This window comes from Babylonia areolata, chromosome 7 (genome assembly GCF_041734735.1).
Source record: "Babylonia areolata isolate BAREFJ2019XMU chromosome 7, ASM4173473v1, whole genome shotgun sequence".
In the NCBI taxonomy this organism is placed as follows: Eukaryota; Metazoa; Mollusca; class Gastropoda; order Neogastropoda; family Buccinidae; genus Babylonia; species Babylonia areolata.
In genome coordinates this window covers 38960361-38975816 of record NC_134882.1, presented here as the reverse complement: position 1 = coordinate 38975816, position 15456 = coordinate 38960361, and the positions used below count along the sequence as shown (strand labels likewise).

General features: G+C 44.6%; 1 protein-coding gene across 1 annotated transcript in view; it reads left to right on the top strand.

Moving 5' to 3' along the window:
* The window catches only part of LOC143284024 (arginine--tRNA ligase, cytoplasmic-like), a 182699-nt gene extending 167654 nt beyond the window's left edge, over positions 1-15045 (top strand). The window contains exons 13-15 of the mRNA XM_076590573.1: positions 9738-9796; positions 10598-10842; positions 12597-15045. Coding sequence (XP_076446688.1) covers positions 9738-9796; positions 10598-10842; positions 12597-12706 — 414 coding nt within the window. The 3' untranslated portion in view covers positions 12707-15045. The remainder of the gene's footprint in view (positions 1-9737; positions 9797-10597; positions 10843-12596) is intronic.
* The last annotated feature ends 411 nt before the right edge of the window (positions 15046-15456 follow it).

The following is a 15456-nucleotide window of genomic DNA, read 5'->3' as shown; positions in this document are numbered from 1 at the left end:
CATAACCCACCGAACGCTGACATGGATAACATGATATTTCACTTGCGTATTTGATCTTCTGCTTGCGTATACACACGAAGGGGGTTCAGGCGCAAGCAGGTCTGCATATAATTATGCTGACCTGGGAGATCGGAAAAATCTCCACCCTTTACCCACCAGGCGCCGTTACTGAGATTCGAATCCGGGACACTCAGATTGAAAGTCCAACGCTTTAACCACTCGGCTATTGCGCCCGTCTTGTGAAAGGACGATGGCCAGACATCCAAGTATTTCCTTCACGGAGAACTGGTACAGGGGAAACTGCTCTATAAAGACGTCTGCAAGAGAGATAATAATAATAATCATCATTCATAACTTTTCTATGGCGCGATATCCAGTACTAATGCTGCTCAAAGCGCCTTACATCATCAAGCCACATATAAACATAACATAAAACATTACAACAGCTCAATCCCGTGTATTCACAGAATGAATAAACAAGAGAGGCAAGGCCTTCAAAACTCACTTGTGATACACTTTAAAAAAAAATCTAATCGTTAAAATGTGTTCTGTATTTGTTATTATAAAGCTTTGGGTTGAAAGAAAAAAGAAAAAAAAAAATTCCTAACGGCAGATTCGAACCCCACGTGTTCGGGTGAGAAGAAACTGTGTTACCCATTACACTATCAGGGCTCCTTAGCTGGCGTTCAAAAATATAACATTTAAACATGCTTTTTTAAAGGGCGATAAATCGATTGCGGTATTCGCAGTGAGAACGCTGTTTAAATCATATTATTCTGGTGTATCTTGGGCATTCAAAAAACCTTTCAGGGCATAAAAATTTCTTTTTAAGTCCGCGGTAAAGGAGACGTGGCTATCGCCGCAATCACACTGCAACATTTAGCCGTTTTCTCTGGATCTAGATAGATATACGTTTAGTTACACCCGGTTGACACCAGTTTTATAGTTTTAAAGTTGATATGAAAATTGAGTATTTTGTTAAACTAATAACATGTAGAGCCAAGTACAAGTACTTCTAAACGTCGTATGAAGTGAAAAGGACTTCATTTTGAGAAAAGTCAAGAATGGAAATTTTTACGTTTCATCAATTCAAGGGTATTAACTCTCATGGTTTATTAACTGTGAATTCCGACTGATTCTGTGGATATTTTTATGGCAGTTTGGGGCATAATCCAGTAAGTGATGAGGCGTTCACAAATCTTTCTGTGAATAAATATTTAATGGTCTCCCTCTCCAACTTTCCATCTTATGTTATCGTGTTTTGTCGATTGAATATAGGATTGAACGGGCAGGTCAACAACTTGAAACAAAATGGCGTCGTTCGCGTTCGCGAAGAATATGAGCACGCGCTTTGAATATGTATAAATATGTGTACGCAATTGATTTTTGCCCATGACCTTCAGGGCTCAGCCAATAGATCTATAAAGTCCAGTCGTCATATTGATTTTAGTATTTTCCGAAAAAGATCACTTGGGCGAATGAACATAGCGAAAGCCCTGTACACTGAGAGTAAAACAAACAAGCTTTTTATGTATTGAGTATAATTTCAAAATGTAATGTTTAAGATGAGAAAGATCAGTTTAAAGCAAATTAAGCCCCCTAGCATTAATTACAGATTAATTTCCCTTTTTTTACTATCTGCACCAAAGATATGCAAAATAAATATAACTTCCATGCTTAGCAAAAGAAGTTCCTGTTTGAACAAAAAATGATTAAAATGACTACTCTTGTTGTGTCAGAATATCAGATCAAAGTGCCAAGTTTAGAGGGAAAAAAAAAAAAAAAAAAAAAAAATATATATATATATATAACAGTAAATTCAGTTTGCATATAATTTGGCTGCGTCTTCTCTTTTTTGTGTGTGTGCCCATCCCAGAGGTGCAATATTGTTTTAAACAAGATGACCGGAAAGAACTGATTTTTTCCTATTTTTATGCCAAATTTGGTGTCAACTGACAAAGTATTTGCAGAGAAAATGTCAATGTTAAAGTTTACCACAGACACACAGACAGACAGACAGACACACACACACAGACAACCAAACACCGGGTTAAAACATAGACTCACTTTGTTTACACAAGTAAGTCAAAAAGCATGATCCACCAAACAATAAAAAAATATCAAGTAAATAATGCTTAGATTAAAAAGAAATACATTCCTTAAAAACACACATTTTTTAGACACACATATACATGCATGCGCGCGCACACTCACACTTGCACACACACACACACACACACACACACACGCACACGGGCGTGCGCGCCCAGACACATTAAATATATCAACTGCACTAAAACAGGATTACATGAGTATAAATATGTCTGTCATAAAACTCCATGTGGGGAACAGACTTTGGACTATCCATCGTGCTGAGTACAGAAATGTTCGCGGAAAAGGTGCGTTTTCAGATCTGGCTTGAAGGTCTGGAGATCAGGAGCATTTCTGAGGGACGATGGCAAAGAATTCCGAATTTTGGGTACTTAGCCATACAAGACCTTTTCCCTGCACATTTTAGATTTGTTCTTGGGACTTTAAGTAACAGTTCAGAACTGGATCTTAGCATTCTGCGTGGTTCGTACGTTTCCAGCACAGAGGAGAGATACAGGGGAAGAGATTCATCAAAATGTCGGGAGCAAGTGTCGCTAGTTTATAGTGAATGTGGGACTCTATAGGAAGCCAGTGTAACTGATGCAAAAGAGGTGTGACATGATCAGATTTCGTTTTTTGCTAGGACAAGTCGTGCAGCATTGTTCTGTACTTTCTGTAGTCTAATAAGAGAGGAAGATTGTAAACCTGCTAAGGTAGAATTGCAGTAATCTGGTCTGGACAGGACAAAAGAGGAAACCAACTGAGTCATGTTTCTCTCCGTCAAGTATGGTCTGACTGAGGATGGTCTGACTGAGGCTAGTCTGCGAAGATGAAATCTGAGATTTGAAAGCCTTAACTCTCTCCATACGAACAGCGAAAGAGACGACGTTAACAGCGTTTCAGCCCAATTACCATCATCAAAATATTGCAAGCGGAAGGCTCGTATACTGAAGAAGTGAATGTTGACAAAGAATACCACAATTCTGACGACGGAAGCTAAAGGTTGGCTCATTCAGACACCCACTGGACATCCGAGGGGTCTGTGTAGAGGAGAAGAGAGGACTGGCCGTACTGAGTGAGTTAAACGTCGACCTGAACGCCCGGGAAGCTGTAGCCTCAGAACGATCAGCTTGGAGGCAGACGGTGCACAGAAGGACCTCTCCAAACTGAAAGAGATGCTTGCCCAGCGTTGCGAGGCTAAGAGACAGAAGAGAAAACGCCTACAGCCAGACGGACAAGATCTGTGTCAGAGTTTTAGCTGTTAGCAGTGCAGGAGTTACGGTCTCTCGCGCATTGGCCTGTCCAGTCACACACCCGACGCTGTATCAGTCACCACCTCCCAGAGCGCAACTCCAAACTCTCCCGAGACTGACGGATTCCTGTTACAAATGGTCTTTCTGACACGCTAACATTTTTTTTTCTTCTTTTTTTTTTTTCGGTTAATCCCTGCACAACGCCGCTTCAGAACCATGTTGTACTCTGTTCTTTGTTACAACAGCACATGAACATCCATGCCACCCCCTCATTCTACTCTCCCCACCCCCAGAAACCCGCCATGCTGTAACGAAGGGCAAGTAGTTGTGTTTTTTTTTTTTTGGTAACGATCCACCTCACTTCCCGTGCAATTTTACGGATGGCTTCTCTCCTTGAGTCCTTCACTCATCTCACACAACTCAAGGGAGGAGACCTATCACTGGAACCGCTGTCTCCGCTTTGCTTTGGCAACCCCCCCCAAGCCCCCTCTAGCCCCCACCCCCTCCCTTTATCCGATCTCCCACCCACCCCCTGCTGTGCCCCTGCCCACCCCTGTCTTGTGTGGGCAACAACTGAAGGAAGGCGTGTTTGAAAGGATGGCTTCCTCACCCTGTCCGCTCAACCTGCCACCCGACCACCCCAAAATAGAGTCACTCTTCACCGTCATGGTCCCCTCTCTCTGCCTTTCTGTGTGCCTCTCTCTCTGTCTGTCTCTGTCTGTCTGTCTCTCTGTCTCTGTCTCTCTCTCTCTGTGCTTCCCTCTCTCTGTCTGTCCCACTGTCTATAGATCTGCCTCTCTTATGATGACATCATCATCCTCATCATCATTCTCCCCCTCCTCACACACACACACACACACACTTCTCTCTCTCCATCTGTCTGTCTCGCTCTCTCTCTGTCTGTCTGTCTCGGTCTCTTTCTCTTTCCACCACGGTCTGCGTGCCTGTCTGTCTGTCTGTCTCTCCCTCCCTCTCTGTGTCAGTCTGCCTGCCTGTCTCTCTCCCTCTCTGTCTGTCTGTCTCTCTTCACCTCTCGCCCACTTCTCTAACCCCCCTCCTCCCTCCCTGTCTCTCTCTCTCTCTCTCTCACTGTCTCCAGGTCCTCTCTTCGTGAGGTGGGGAGAGAAGGGGGTGTAGAATTTAGCAGCGGGGAAGCGAGAGGCTATCATGAATTTCGGATGTGGTATTAATTTGGAATTTTTTGTTCACATTAGAAGGAAGACAGTGTGTGTGTGTGTGTGTGTGTGTGTGTGTGTGTGTGTGTGTGTGTTAAAATGATATATATGTGTGTGTGTGTGTGTGTGTATGTTGTGTGTGTGCGTGTGTGTGTGAGTGTGTGTGTGTGTATGTATGTATGCATGCGTGAGTGTGTTTGTGTAAGCACGCGCGTGCGTTTCCTGCACCCCCCCCTCTCCCCTCTCCCCCTCACACAACCCATTAAAGAATTTTGAGCTCTCTCTCACTCTATCTCTCTCACTCTCTCTCTCCCTCCCTCCCTCCCTCCCCGCACACCCCCATCTCTTGTCTCCCCCCCCCCCCACCCCCCTTTTTTTTCCGACCGCACACACACACACACTCCCCAACTCAGGGACTGACGGATTCAAGGAAAAGCAATTCCGTGTCAATCACTGTGGCCGCTAGGTGGCGCTGCCTTCATTTCCGGGCGATCAGGGCACCAAACGCTCATGCATATATTTATTCCCAGGTTTTGGCTGTTCCACTTTTTTTTCGGGGTGGGTGGGTGGGAGGGTTGGACCTTGGGGGTTGGGGTTGGGGGACGAGGAGGAGGGAGAAGGGGAGGGTGGCTGAGGGGGGTTGGTGAGGTGGGGGTCGAGGAGGGGGGGGTGGGGAGAGTGGAAGGTAGGGTTTGGGGGATGGCTGAAGAATAGGGGGGTCGGGGGGATGGTGGTCAGCGGTGGCGGTGGCAGGGAGTTGAGGTTATTTGGTAGGGGGTGGGGTGGATGGGTGGGGAAGCTGTCATGAATTTTGGATGTGATCTGTTTTCTAGGATATCTTTTCTTTCTTTTGTGTGTGTGTGTGTGTGGGGGGGGGGGGGGGGTTTGGGGGTTGGGCACGGGGGGTTTAAAAGACGGGGGGGGGGGGGGGGGGGGGAAGAAGAAGAAAAAATGCGCTGGGGGTGGGAGGTTGGGGGGGGGGGGGTGTATGTGTCGTTTCCCCACTCACCTCCAACTCTCTCTGTCTCGTGTTTTCCTCCCTCCCTCCCTCTCTCTCTCTCTCTCTCTCTCTCTCTCCCTTATTGATGATGGAAGAAGCTTCTTTGTCTTCAAGTGAAATAATACTATTAGGTGACTTTAATATTGACTTACTCAAATCAAACAAACACTGGACAAAACTTTATGAATCATTTCACCTAACGCAGTTAATTGACATACCTACGAGAGTTACTGCAACGTCAAAAACACTTATAGATCATATATACGCTTCATCTACAAACTCCATAACAGAAGTATGTTCCCCAACGTTTGGCTGCAGTGACCATTCCCCTATATGTTTCACATGGTCCAAACGAGGTGTAAAAATTCCTGCAAATAGACATAAAACCGTTTGCCATAGAGATTTTAGACAATTTGATAAGGATTTATTTATACAGAACTTGATACATTCCAATATGTCAGCTGTTTATCAGTTCTCTAATCCTGAAGAAGCACTGGAGGTTTGGTATCACAATTTTCTTAATGTATATGATAAACATGCTCCATTCATAACAAAACGTGTCAAAAGCTATCCTAAACAGCCGTGGATGACTAAAACCATTGATGATAAGATTAAGGAAAGAGACTTGTCTCTCTCAGAAGGTAAGAAAGATGAATTCAGAAAACAACGTAATCTTGTAAATGCTTTGAAACGTTCAGAAAAAAAGAATTATTTTCAAGAACTTATTTCCACAAAATCCAATAATAAATTGATTTGGAAAGCCATAAATCAGTTAAATAATAAACATAATATCACGCAATCCACAACAACTAACGACATATCAGCAGATAACCTAAATACACATTTTTGTAATGTAGCTAACTTAACAGTAGGAACAAACTTGTCATCCCTTAATTCACTTGATATTCTCGAAACCTTTTGTAACACTAAAAATATTTCATCACACCTTGATATCCCTCTTATGGATGTACATGAAGTTTACTATGCTCTTTCCCACTTAAAGCAAACAGGTTCGAAAGGTATTGATGGTATAGATGGAAAGATATTAAAACTCTCTGCTCCTATAATTGCCGAAACACTTACTTATGTCTATAACCAATGTATCACAAAAAAGATCATTCCTAAATCTTTTAAAGTCGCGAAAGTAGTACCCATTTTTAAGTCAGGAGACCGTACAGACCCTTCCAATTACAGACCAATTTCAATCTTATCAATATTGTCAAAACAGAAAAAAACCCCTAAGCAAACAAATCTGTGTCAGAGTTTTAGCTGTTAGCAGTGCAGGAGTTACGGCTCTCGCCATTGGCCTTCCATCACAATCACCCGACTGGTTCAGTCACCACCTCCCAGAGCGCAACTCCAAACTCTCCCGAGACCTGACGGATTCCTGTTACAAATGGTCTTTCTGAAACGCTAACATTTTTTTTTCTTCTTTTTTTTCCTTCTTTTTTTTTTTTCGGTTAATCCCTGCACAACGCCGCTTCAGAACCATGTTGTACTCTGTTCTTTGTTACAACAGCACATGAACATCCATGCCACCCCCTCATTCTACTTCCTCCCCCACCCCCTGAAACCCGCCATGCTGTAACGAAGGGCAAGTAGTTGTGTTGTTTTTTTTTTTGGTAACGATCCACCTCACTTCCCGTGCAATTTTACGGATGGCTTCTCTCCTTGAGTCCTTCACTCATCTCACACAACTCGAGGGAGGAGACTATCACTGGAACCCCTGTCTCCGCTTTGCTTTGGCAACCCCCCCCCCCCCCCAAGCTCCCTCTAGCCCCCACCCCCACCCCCTCCCCCTCCCTTATCAGATCTCCCACCCATCCCCTGCTGTGCCCCTGCCCCACCCCTGTCTTGTGTGGGCAACAACTGAAGGAAGGCGTGTTTGAAAAGGATGGCTTCCTCACCCTGTCCGCTCAAACCTGCCACCCGACCCACCCCAAATAGAGTCACTCTTCACCGTCAAGGTCCCCTCTCTCTGCCTTTCTGTGTGCCTCTCTCTGTCTGTCCTCTGTCTGTCTGTCTCTCTGTCTCTGTCTCTTCTCTCTGTGCTTCCCTCTCTCTGTCTGTCCCACTGTCTATAGATCTGCCTCTCTTATGAATGACATCATTCATCCTCATCATCATTCTCCCCCTCCTCACACACACACACACACTCACACACACTTCTCTCTCTCCATCTGTCTGTCTGTCTGTCTCGCTCTCTGTCTGTCCTGTCTGTCTGTCTGTGTGTCTCGGTCTCTTTCTCTTTCCACCCCGGTCTGCGTGCCTGTCTGTCTGTCTGTTCTGTCTGTCTGTCTCTTCCCCCTTTCTCTCTCTGTCAGTCTGCTTGCCTGCTTGTCTGTCTGTCTGTCTGTCTGTCTGTCTCTCCCTCCCTCTCTGTATCAGTCTGCCTGGCTGTCTCTCTCTCTCTCTGTCTCTCTTCACCTCTCGCCCACTTCTCTAACCCCCCTCCTCCCTCCCTGTCTCTCTCTCTCTCTCTCACTGTCTCCAGGTCCCCTCTTCTTGAGGTGGGGAGAGAAGGGGGGTGTAGAATTTAGCAGCGGGGAAGCGAGAGGCTATCATGAATTTCGGATGTGGTATTAATTTGGAATTTTTTGTTCACATTAGAAGGAAGACAGTGTGTGTGTGTGTGTGTGTGTGTGTGTGTGTGTGTGTGTGTGTGTGTGTGTGTTGATATATATATATATATATATATATATATATATATATATATATATGTGTGTGTGTGTGTGTATGTTGTATGCGTGCGTGTGTGTGTGTATGTATGCATGCGTGAGTGTGTTTGTGTAAGCATGCGCGTGCGTTTCCCGCACCCTTCCCCCCTCCCCTCTCCCCTCTCTCTCACACACAACCCATTGAAGAATTTTGAGCTCTCTCTCACTCTCTCTCTCCCTCCCTCCCTCCCTCCCTCCCCGCACACCCCCATCTCTTGTCTCCCCCCCCCCCCCTTTTTTTCCGACCGCACACACACACACACTCCCCAACTCAGGGACTGACGGATTCAAGGAAAAGCAATTCCGTGTCAATCACTGTGGCCGCTAGGTGGCGCTGCCTTCATTTCCGGGCGATCAGGGCACCAAACGCTCATGCATATATTTATTCCCAGGTTTTGGCTGTTCCACTTTTTTTTTCGGGGTGGGTGGGTGGGAGGGTTGGACCTTGGGGGTTGGGGTCGGGGGACGAGGAGGAGGGAGAAGGGGAGGGTGGCTGAGGGGGGTTGGTGAGGTGGGGGTCGAGGAGGGGGGCGGGGGGGAGAGTGGAAGGTAGGGTTTGGGGGATGCTGAAGAATAGGGGGGTCGGGGGGATCGTGGTCAGTGGTGGCGGGTGGCAGGGAGTTGAGGTTATTTGTTAGGGGGTGGGGTGGATGGGTGGGGAAGCTGTCATGAATTTTGGATGTGATCTGTTTTCTAGGATATCTTTTCTTTCTTTTGTGTGTGTGTGTGTGGGGGGGGGGGGGGGGGTTGGGGGTTGGGCACGGGGGGTTTAAAAGACGGGTGGGGGGGGGAGAAAAAAAGAAAAAGAAAAAATGCGCTGGGGGTGGGGGTGGGGGGGGGGGTATGTGTCGTTTCCCCACTCACCTCCAACTCTCTCTGTCTCGTGTTTTCCTCTCTCTCTCTCTCTCTCTCTCTCTCTCTGTCAACTTTTCCCATTCTTTCTCCTCTCTCTTCTTCGCCCTGCCTCCTCCTCCCACCTGTCTCTATTTCTGTGTCTCAACCTTCTTCTTCTTCTTCTGCTGCTGCTGCTTCTTCTCTTTCTTCGTCTTGTGTGTGTGTGTGTGTGTGTGTGTGTGTGTGTGTGTGTTTGCTCTAGTGTGTTTTGTGTCTTGAGAGATTTGAAAGTGGAAATGGATATATCATTGTCTTCTTCTGCTTGTGATACTGTGTGTGTGTTTGTGTGCGTGTTTGTGTGTGTGCGTACGCCTCTTCTCTTTCTGCTCCTTCTTCTTCTTCTTCTGCTTCTCATTCTTCTTCTTCTTGTTCGTCTTCGTCTTCGTCGTCTTCGTCGTCGTCTTCTTCTGCCCCTTCTCTATCTGCTCCTCATTCTTCTTCTTCTTCTTCTGCTTATTTTCGTTGTAACATGTTGTTCTGAAGTGTTGGAGCGTGGTAGTAATAACAGAGTTGTTGGCATTGTGTGTGTGTGTGTGTGTGTGTGTGTGCGCGTGTGCATTTGTTCGTGTGTGTGTGTGTGTGTGTGTGTGTGTGTGTGTGTGTGCAGATGCTGGATGACCGCGGCAACACGGCGGCCTATCTGTTGTACGCTTTGACCCGTATCAGGTATGTAGTGCTGTCTGCATGTCTGTCTGTCTGTCAATATGTCTGTCTGTCTGTCTACATATCTGTCTGTTTGTCCGTGTCTTGTATGTCTTCATACATGTCTGTCTGCCTATATACATATATATCTGTCTTGTCTACATTTGTGTTGGTTGTTATTCTTGTCATTGGTTTCTTATGTGTCTTTTTGTTGGGTTTTTTTTTGTTTTTTTGTTTTGGTTTTGGTTTTTTGTCTGATTTTGATGTGTCTTATTGGTTCATGTTCATAATGTATTGATTTTGATGTGTGTTACTGGTTCATGTTCATGATGTATTGATTTTGATGTGTCTTACTGGTTCATGTTCATGATGTATTGATTTTGATGTGCTTTCCCGCCCCAACTCGCACCATTTCTTTTCGCTTTCTATTGATCTGGACTGTTCCTGGGGAAAAATCATGTATACATAATTATCTCTGTCCATTCCCCCGCTCTCTCTCTCTCTCTCTCTCTCTCTCTCTCTCTCTCTTTGTCTCTCTCTCCCTCTCCTCCCCTCTCTCACTCCCCCCTCCACCATAAGGTAAAGAAAAGGTGCAAAGGCTTTTGCTGAATATACCATTCACATTCCTGTTCTCTCTCTCTCTGTCTCTCTCTTTCTCCTCCCACCTTCCCTCCCTCCCCCTCTCTTTCTGTGCCTCTCTTCCACTTCACCCACTCTTAGGTAAGGGGAGGGGGGGGGGGAACATGCAGAAATGACTATGCTGAACATACCATTCATATTCCTTTACACTTTCTCTTTCTCTGTCTCTCTGTCTCTCCCTGTCAGGTCCATCGCCCGCCTGGCCAAAGTGAGCCCCGAGCAGCTGAAGGCGGCGGCCCAGACCACACCGGTGGACCTGTCGCACGGCAGCGAGTGGAAGCTGGCCAAGTGCGTGCTGCGCTTCCCGGACGTGGTGGTTCGCATCCTGGACGACCTGTGCATGCACACGCTGTGCGAGTACCTCTACGACCTGTCGTCCGTCTTCACCGAGTTCTACGAGAACTGCTACTGTGTGGAGAAGGACAAGCAGGGTGGGTTGTGTGTGTGTGTGTGTGTGTGTGTGTGTGTTGGGGGTGGGGTTAGGTATTTAAGACACAATAAACCATAAATGTGTGTGTGTGTGTGTGTGTGTGTGTGTGCGTGTGTGTGTGTTGGAGGTGGGTGGGGGAGGTGGTTTCTTATTGTATTGTATACTTTTTTGTTACAACCTATTTCTCTGTGTCATTGTGGGGAGGGGAGGTTGTTTCACTGTCTGATTGTGTTTTTTCTTCATAGTTTTTTTTTTCCATGAACAACCATTTTGTTGCTGTGTTTTTTATTTCTATTTTTTATTTTTTAAAATTTTTTATTTTTTTATTTTACATGTGCTAAGTGCATCGTGTACTTGGGGCGGTTTATCGTCTTAGCCGAATGACTAGCACCCAGACCACCAATCAAGAGATCTGGTGGAAGAGGAGAGAGGAAGAATCCCGTTCCATTTATTATCGTTTTTATTGTTGTTATGATCATTCATTAGTTTGTCGTGAACGGAGAAGTAAAGTAAGGGAAGCAACTGGTTATAGACGAATAAAGCTGCATTGTGCCGTATTGTCTCCCTTACAATCCCAGTGCGTTCTATCTCAGTGCTTCTCTGCCTTTCTCAAGGCCTCTGACTGTCTGTCTCTCCTGCCTCTCTCTCTCTCTCTCATGAATGTGTATATATATATATATGTATGTATGTATGTATGTATCATGTGTTTGATTATTATGAATGTGTGGGGGTGTTCTGTGTTTCAGTTTTGACATGCTTTTATCTCTTGATTTTATTTCATTATTTTCACCAATTTTGGGGGGTCTTTTTTCTGTTTCTTCTTCTTCTTCTTCTTCTTCTTCTTCTTCTTCTCTTTCTTTTCCTTCCTGTTTCCTCCTGTCGTGGTTCTCCTTCAATTTTTCCTCATTTCTAGCATTCTTTAGAATTCACCTGGGGGGATTGGGTGCATCATCATGTCTGGAATTATAGTTTTTATTTATTTATTTGTGTGGTTATTTGCAGTTTTATGATGATGATTATATGCACATGATGCGCCTTGAGCGTCATTGTCTTTAATGAGAAATAAAGTTTAAATGTCCCGTAGCTTTTTACAGTATCAGTATCAGTATTAGTAGCTCAAGGAGGCGTCACTGCGTTTGGCCGGTCAGATGCATATATGCTACACCACATCTGCCAAGCAGTTGCCTGACCAGCAGCGTAACCCAACGCGCTTAGTCAGACCTTGAGAAAAGAAAAAAAAAAAATTAAACAAAAAACAAAAACCAAAAAAACCCAAAAATTAAGAAGGAAAAAAAAGAGAAATACATAAAAATTCTACTACTAATAATAATAATATTTAATAGGCGTAAAATCTTGATTAAGTCAACTCTAGGCATGCACACATATACTGATTGGCACTGTTTGAAGGGCTGGGTACAGGAAGGCGGGTCCTCAACCAGAGTCTGGCACCCCTGTCACACCAGGGTGGAGTGAGGAAAATCAGAGAAAAGGACACTACACCATGCTGAAACTGGGGACTGGAAACCAGATCTCTGGAGAACGCTGGATCAGAAAGAAGCCCAGTGCTTGTGACCGACTCTGCAATGGTGATTCCATGTCTTAAATGGAAGACGTGATAATGAATCAACGATTTTTTTGATTTTTTTTTTTTTTATGATTCTTACGACTGACTTATAAGTTGTTTGCTGAGTTATTTGGTATGTAAAGTGTGGGTTTAGTGAAGTGTTAATGTTAACGTGTGTGACTTGTCCACAGGTCAGATCATCAAGGTGAACATGTCACGCCTGTTGCTGTGCGAGGCCACTGCTGACACCATCAGCACAGCCTTCCACATCCTGGGGGTCACGCCAGTGGACAGGATGTAGCCGGCCTTCTGCTGGGTCCAACTGCTTCCTTTCCTCAGCATCACCATCATCACAACCACCACCACGACAATAACTACAGCAGCAGCAGCAGAACAACAACTACTCCCACCACCACCACCACCACCACCCCACCACCATCAGGGTTCTCCACAGTCTGGAGGTGATGACTGGAGATGGTCCACTCCGGTCCCCTGCATCACCGTCTCCTTCACCACCTCAACAGTTACAGCAGCAGCAACAACAACAGCTCCCACTACCACCACCCCACTGTCAGTAAATACGTCTCTCTCCACATTCTAGGGGTGATGATTATGGAGAGGATGTGGCTTTCTGTCTGTCTGTCCGGCTGACCGCTTCCTTTCCCAGCAGCCACAGCAGCATCAGCAACAACCAGTTCCTACTAGCACCACCACCACCACCACCAACACACCGTCGGTTATGTCTCTCCGCATTCTGGGGGTGACGCCCATGGATAGGATGTGGGTGGCTGTACGGTCAGCTGCTTCCTTTCCCAGCTTCAGTGTCACTGTCACCACCACTGTCACCATCACCACCACAATGACTAAAGCAGAAGTAGCAGCAGCATCAGCAAAAACTCCAACTACCACCAACCACACTGTCGGTTACGTCTCTTCACGTCCTAGGGGGTGATGCCTGTGATGGGGATGTAGCTGTCTTTCTGACTGGTCTGCTGCTTGATTTCCCAACATCACCATCGCTGCAACCACCACCACAACAACCACCACAACAACGACAACAACAACAGCAACAACCACCGTTAACACGGTTTTCCACGTTCTGGGAGTGACTGACTGCTATTGACAAAACTAGCGCCACCATAGGAATCTCTTGCCACATCCATTATTATTATTATTTTTTATTTTTTTTATTTTTTTTTTATAGGAGAGAGCGATGGGGTAGGGGGATTCATGTGCATAAACAAAGTGAGTCTATGATGCTGTAGTTTTTTGTGTGTGGAGAGAATGTCTGATTTTTCAGCCATTTTAACACCGCGTAATGGTCAGTATTGTTAGCTTGATCAGGTTGACAATCAGTATGACTTTATTTAATCAGTTTGACTTTAACTTAATCACTTTGACTTTAATTTTATCTATTTAGTTTGGCATTGACTTTATCAGTTTGACTTTAACTTAATCACTTTGACTTAATTAGTTTGACATTGATTAGTTTGGCTTTAATTTTATCTATTTAGTTTGGCATTGACTTTATCAGTTTGACTTTTCTTAATCACTTTGACTGTCTTAACGATTGTTGTACAGACTTTCAAGACTGACATCTTTCTTGTATGACAGCATAGAAATTGAAACAGTAGTTACCAGGTGCCAGTTGCATTGCTTGGTTCTAACTTTCTGAGTTACACATGACTAAATGCCTTCGTTGACCAAACTACGCCATTAAGTCAGTTCCATACTACACTCAGTTAGTAGCGGGTTACGGCCATACTACTCTCTTCTGTCCGAGCAGTGCAACTGGCTCCAGAAGCAAGGTTTTCTCTTAAAATGGTGATGATTTTCTTGTGGTGGTTTTATCCTCTGAAGTGGACAACTCACCGGTTCACATGTACGATTCAGACTGTTTGAACCAGTTTATAATCAGTCGTTGGCTGTCGTTTTATTTTGTCTCAACCATTTTGTTTTCAGTCATTGGAACATGAAAGTCCTGCAGCTATGTTTGGAAAGTTGAAGATTCTCTCCACGAGATTATCAATGTATTGTTTTCAGCGTGCACATTTCGCTGCTGTATGATCATGTCTTTGTGCAGTTGATAAATATTGGTTGTGTACGATAATGCTACTCACACAGTTGTTGTTGGTAAATTTAATTAAGGAAGGAGGTAAAACAAAAAGTACTATAATTGTTGGCATTCAAAGATGCTAAATAAATAATTTTTCTTTTCTTTTTTGTGCTTCTTTAAAAAAAAAATATATATATATATTTTTTTTTATGAAGTAGCATGACATGTTTCATTTAGTTGGTGTTGTTCATGCTTATTTTTTTTTCTTTCCATTTTCACAGAAACGAAGAAATGATACACACTCCATTTGTTTTATGTTGTGTCTTTTCACAGAGAAAAGGAAAAAAAAAAAAAGGTTGAAGCCACATATCAATAATGAAATAACCAGAGAGAAGGGTTGTGTTACAGTGTTTGTGGTTGTAATTTTATTTCTTGTGGTTGGGTGTTATAGGTCTGTGGTTGGAAGGGTACCCATACTGACTGCTGGTTTTAGTTAAGAGTTTGGTGATTATGGTGGTGCGAGATGCTGTCGATGTTTTATTGTAGGATGTGTCTGATGAAATATATCATCTTCGTGTTGATTTCTTGTGTGTGTGTGTGTGTGTGTGATGGTGTTAGTGGGTGAGGGAGGGTGTTTGTATGTGCATGCATGTGTGTGTGTGTGTGTGTGTGTGTGTGTGTGTGTGTGTGTGTTCAAGTGAATGTCTTTCGACTTTTAGTGATAACAGGTATATGTGCATGTGCGTGTGTGTGTGTGTGTGTTTGTATGCGCGCGGGGGCGTGCGCACGTGTGTGTGTGTGTGTGTGATTATCTCCAGCGTCATCAGGCTTTTCGGCATGTGCGTCTTTGAGTTTGTGTGCTTGAAACGCATAAGTGTCTTTGAGGGTGCGTGTAGGTTTGAATGGCGGTGACTGTGTGTGTGGTGTTTTTTAGTCTGCATCTCTCCCTATATTTCTGCTCTCATATTTGTAGCCGGGGGTAGGGTGTTTACATT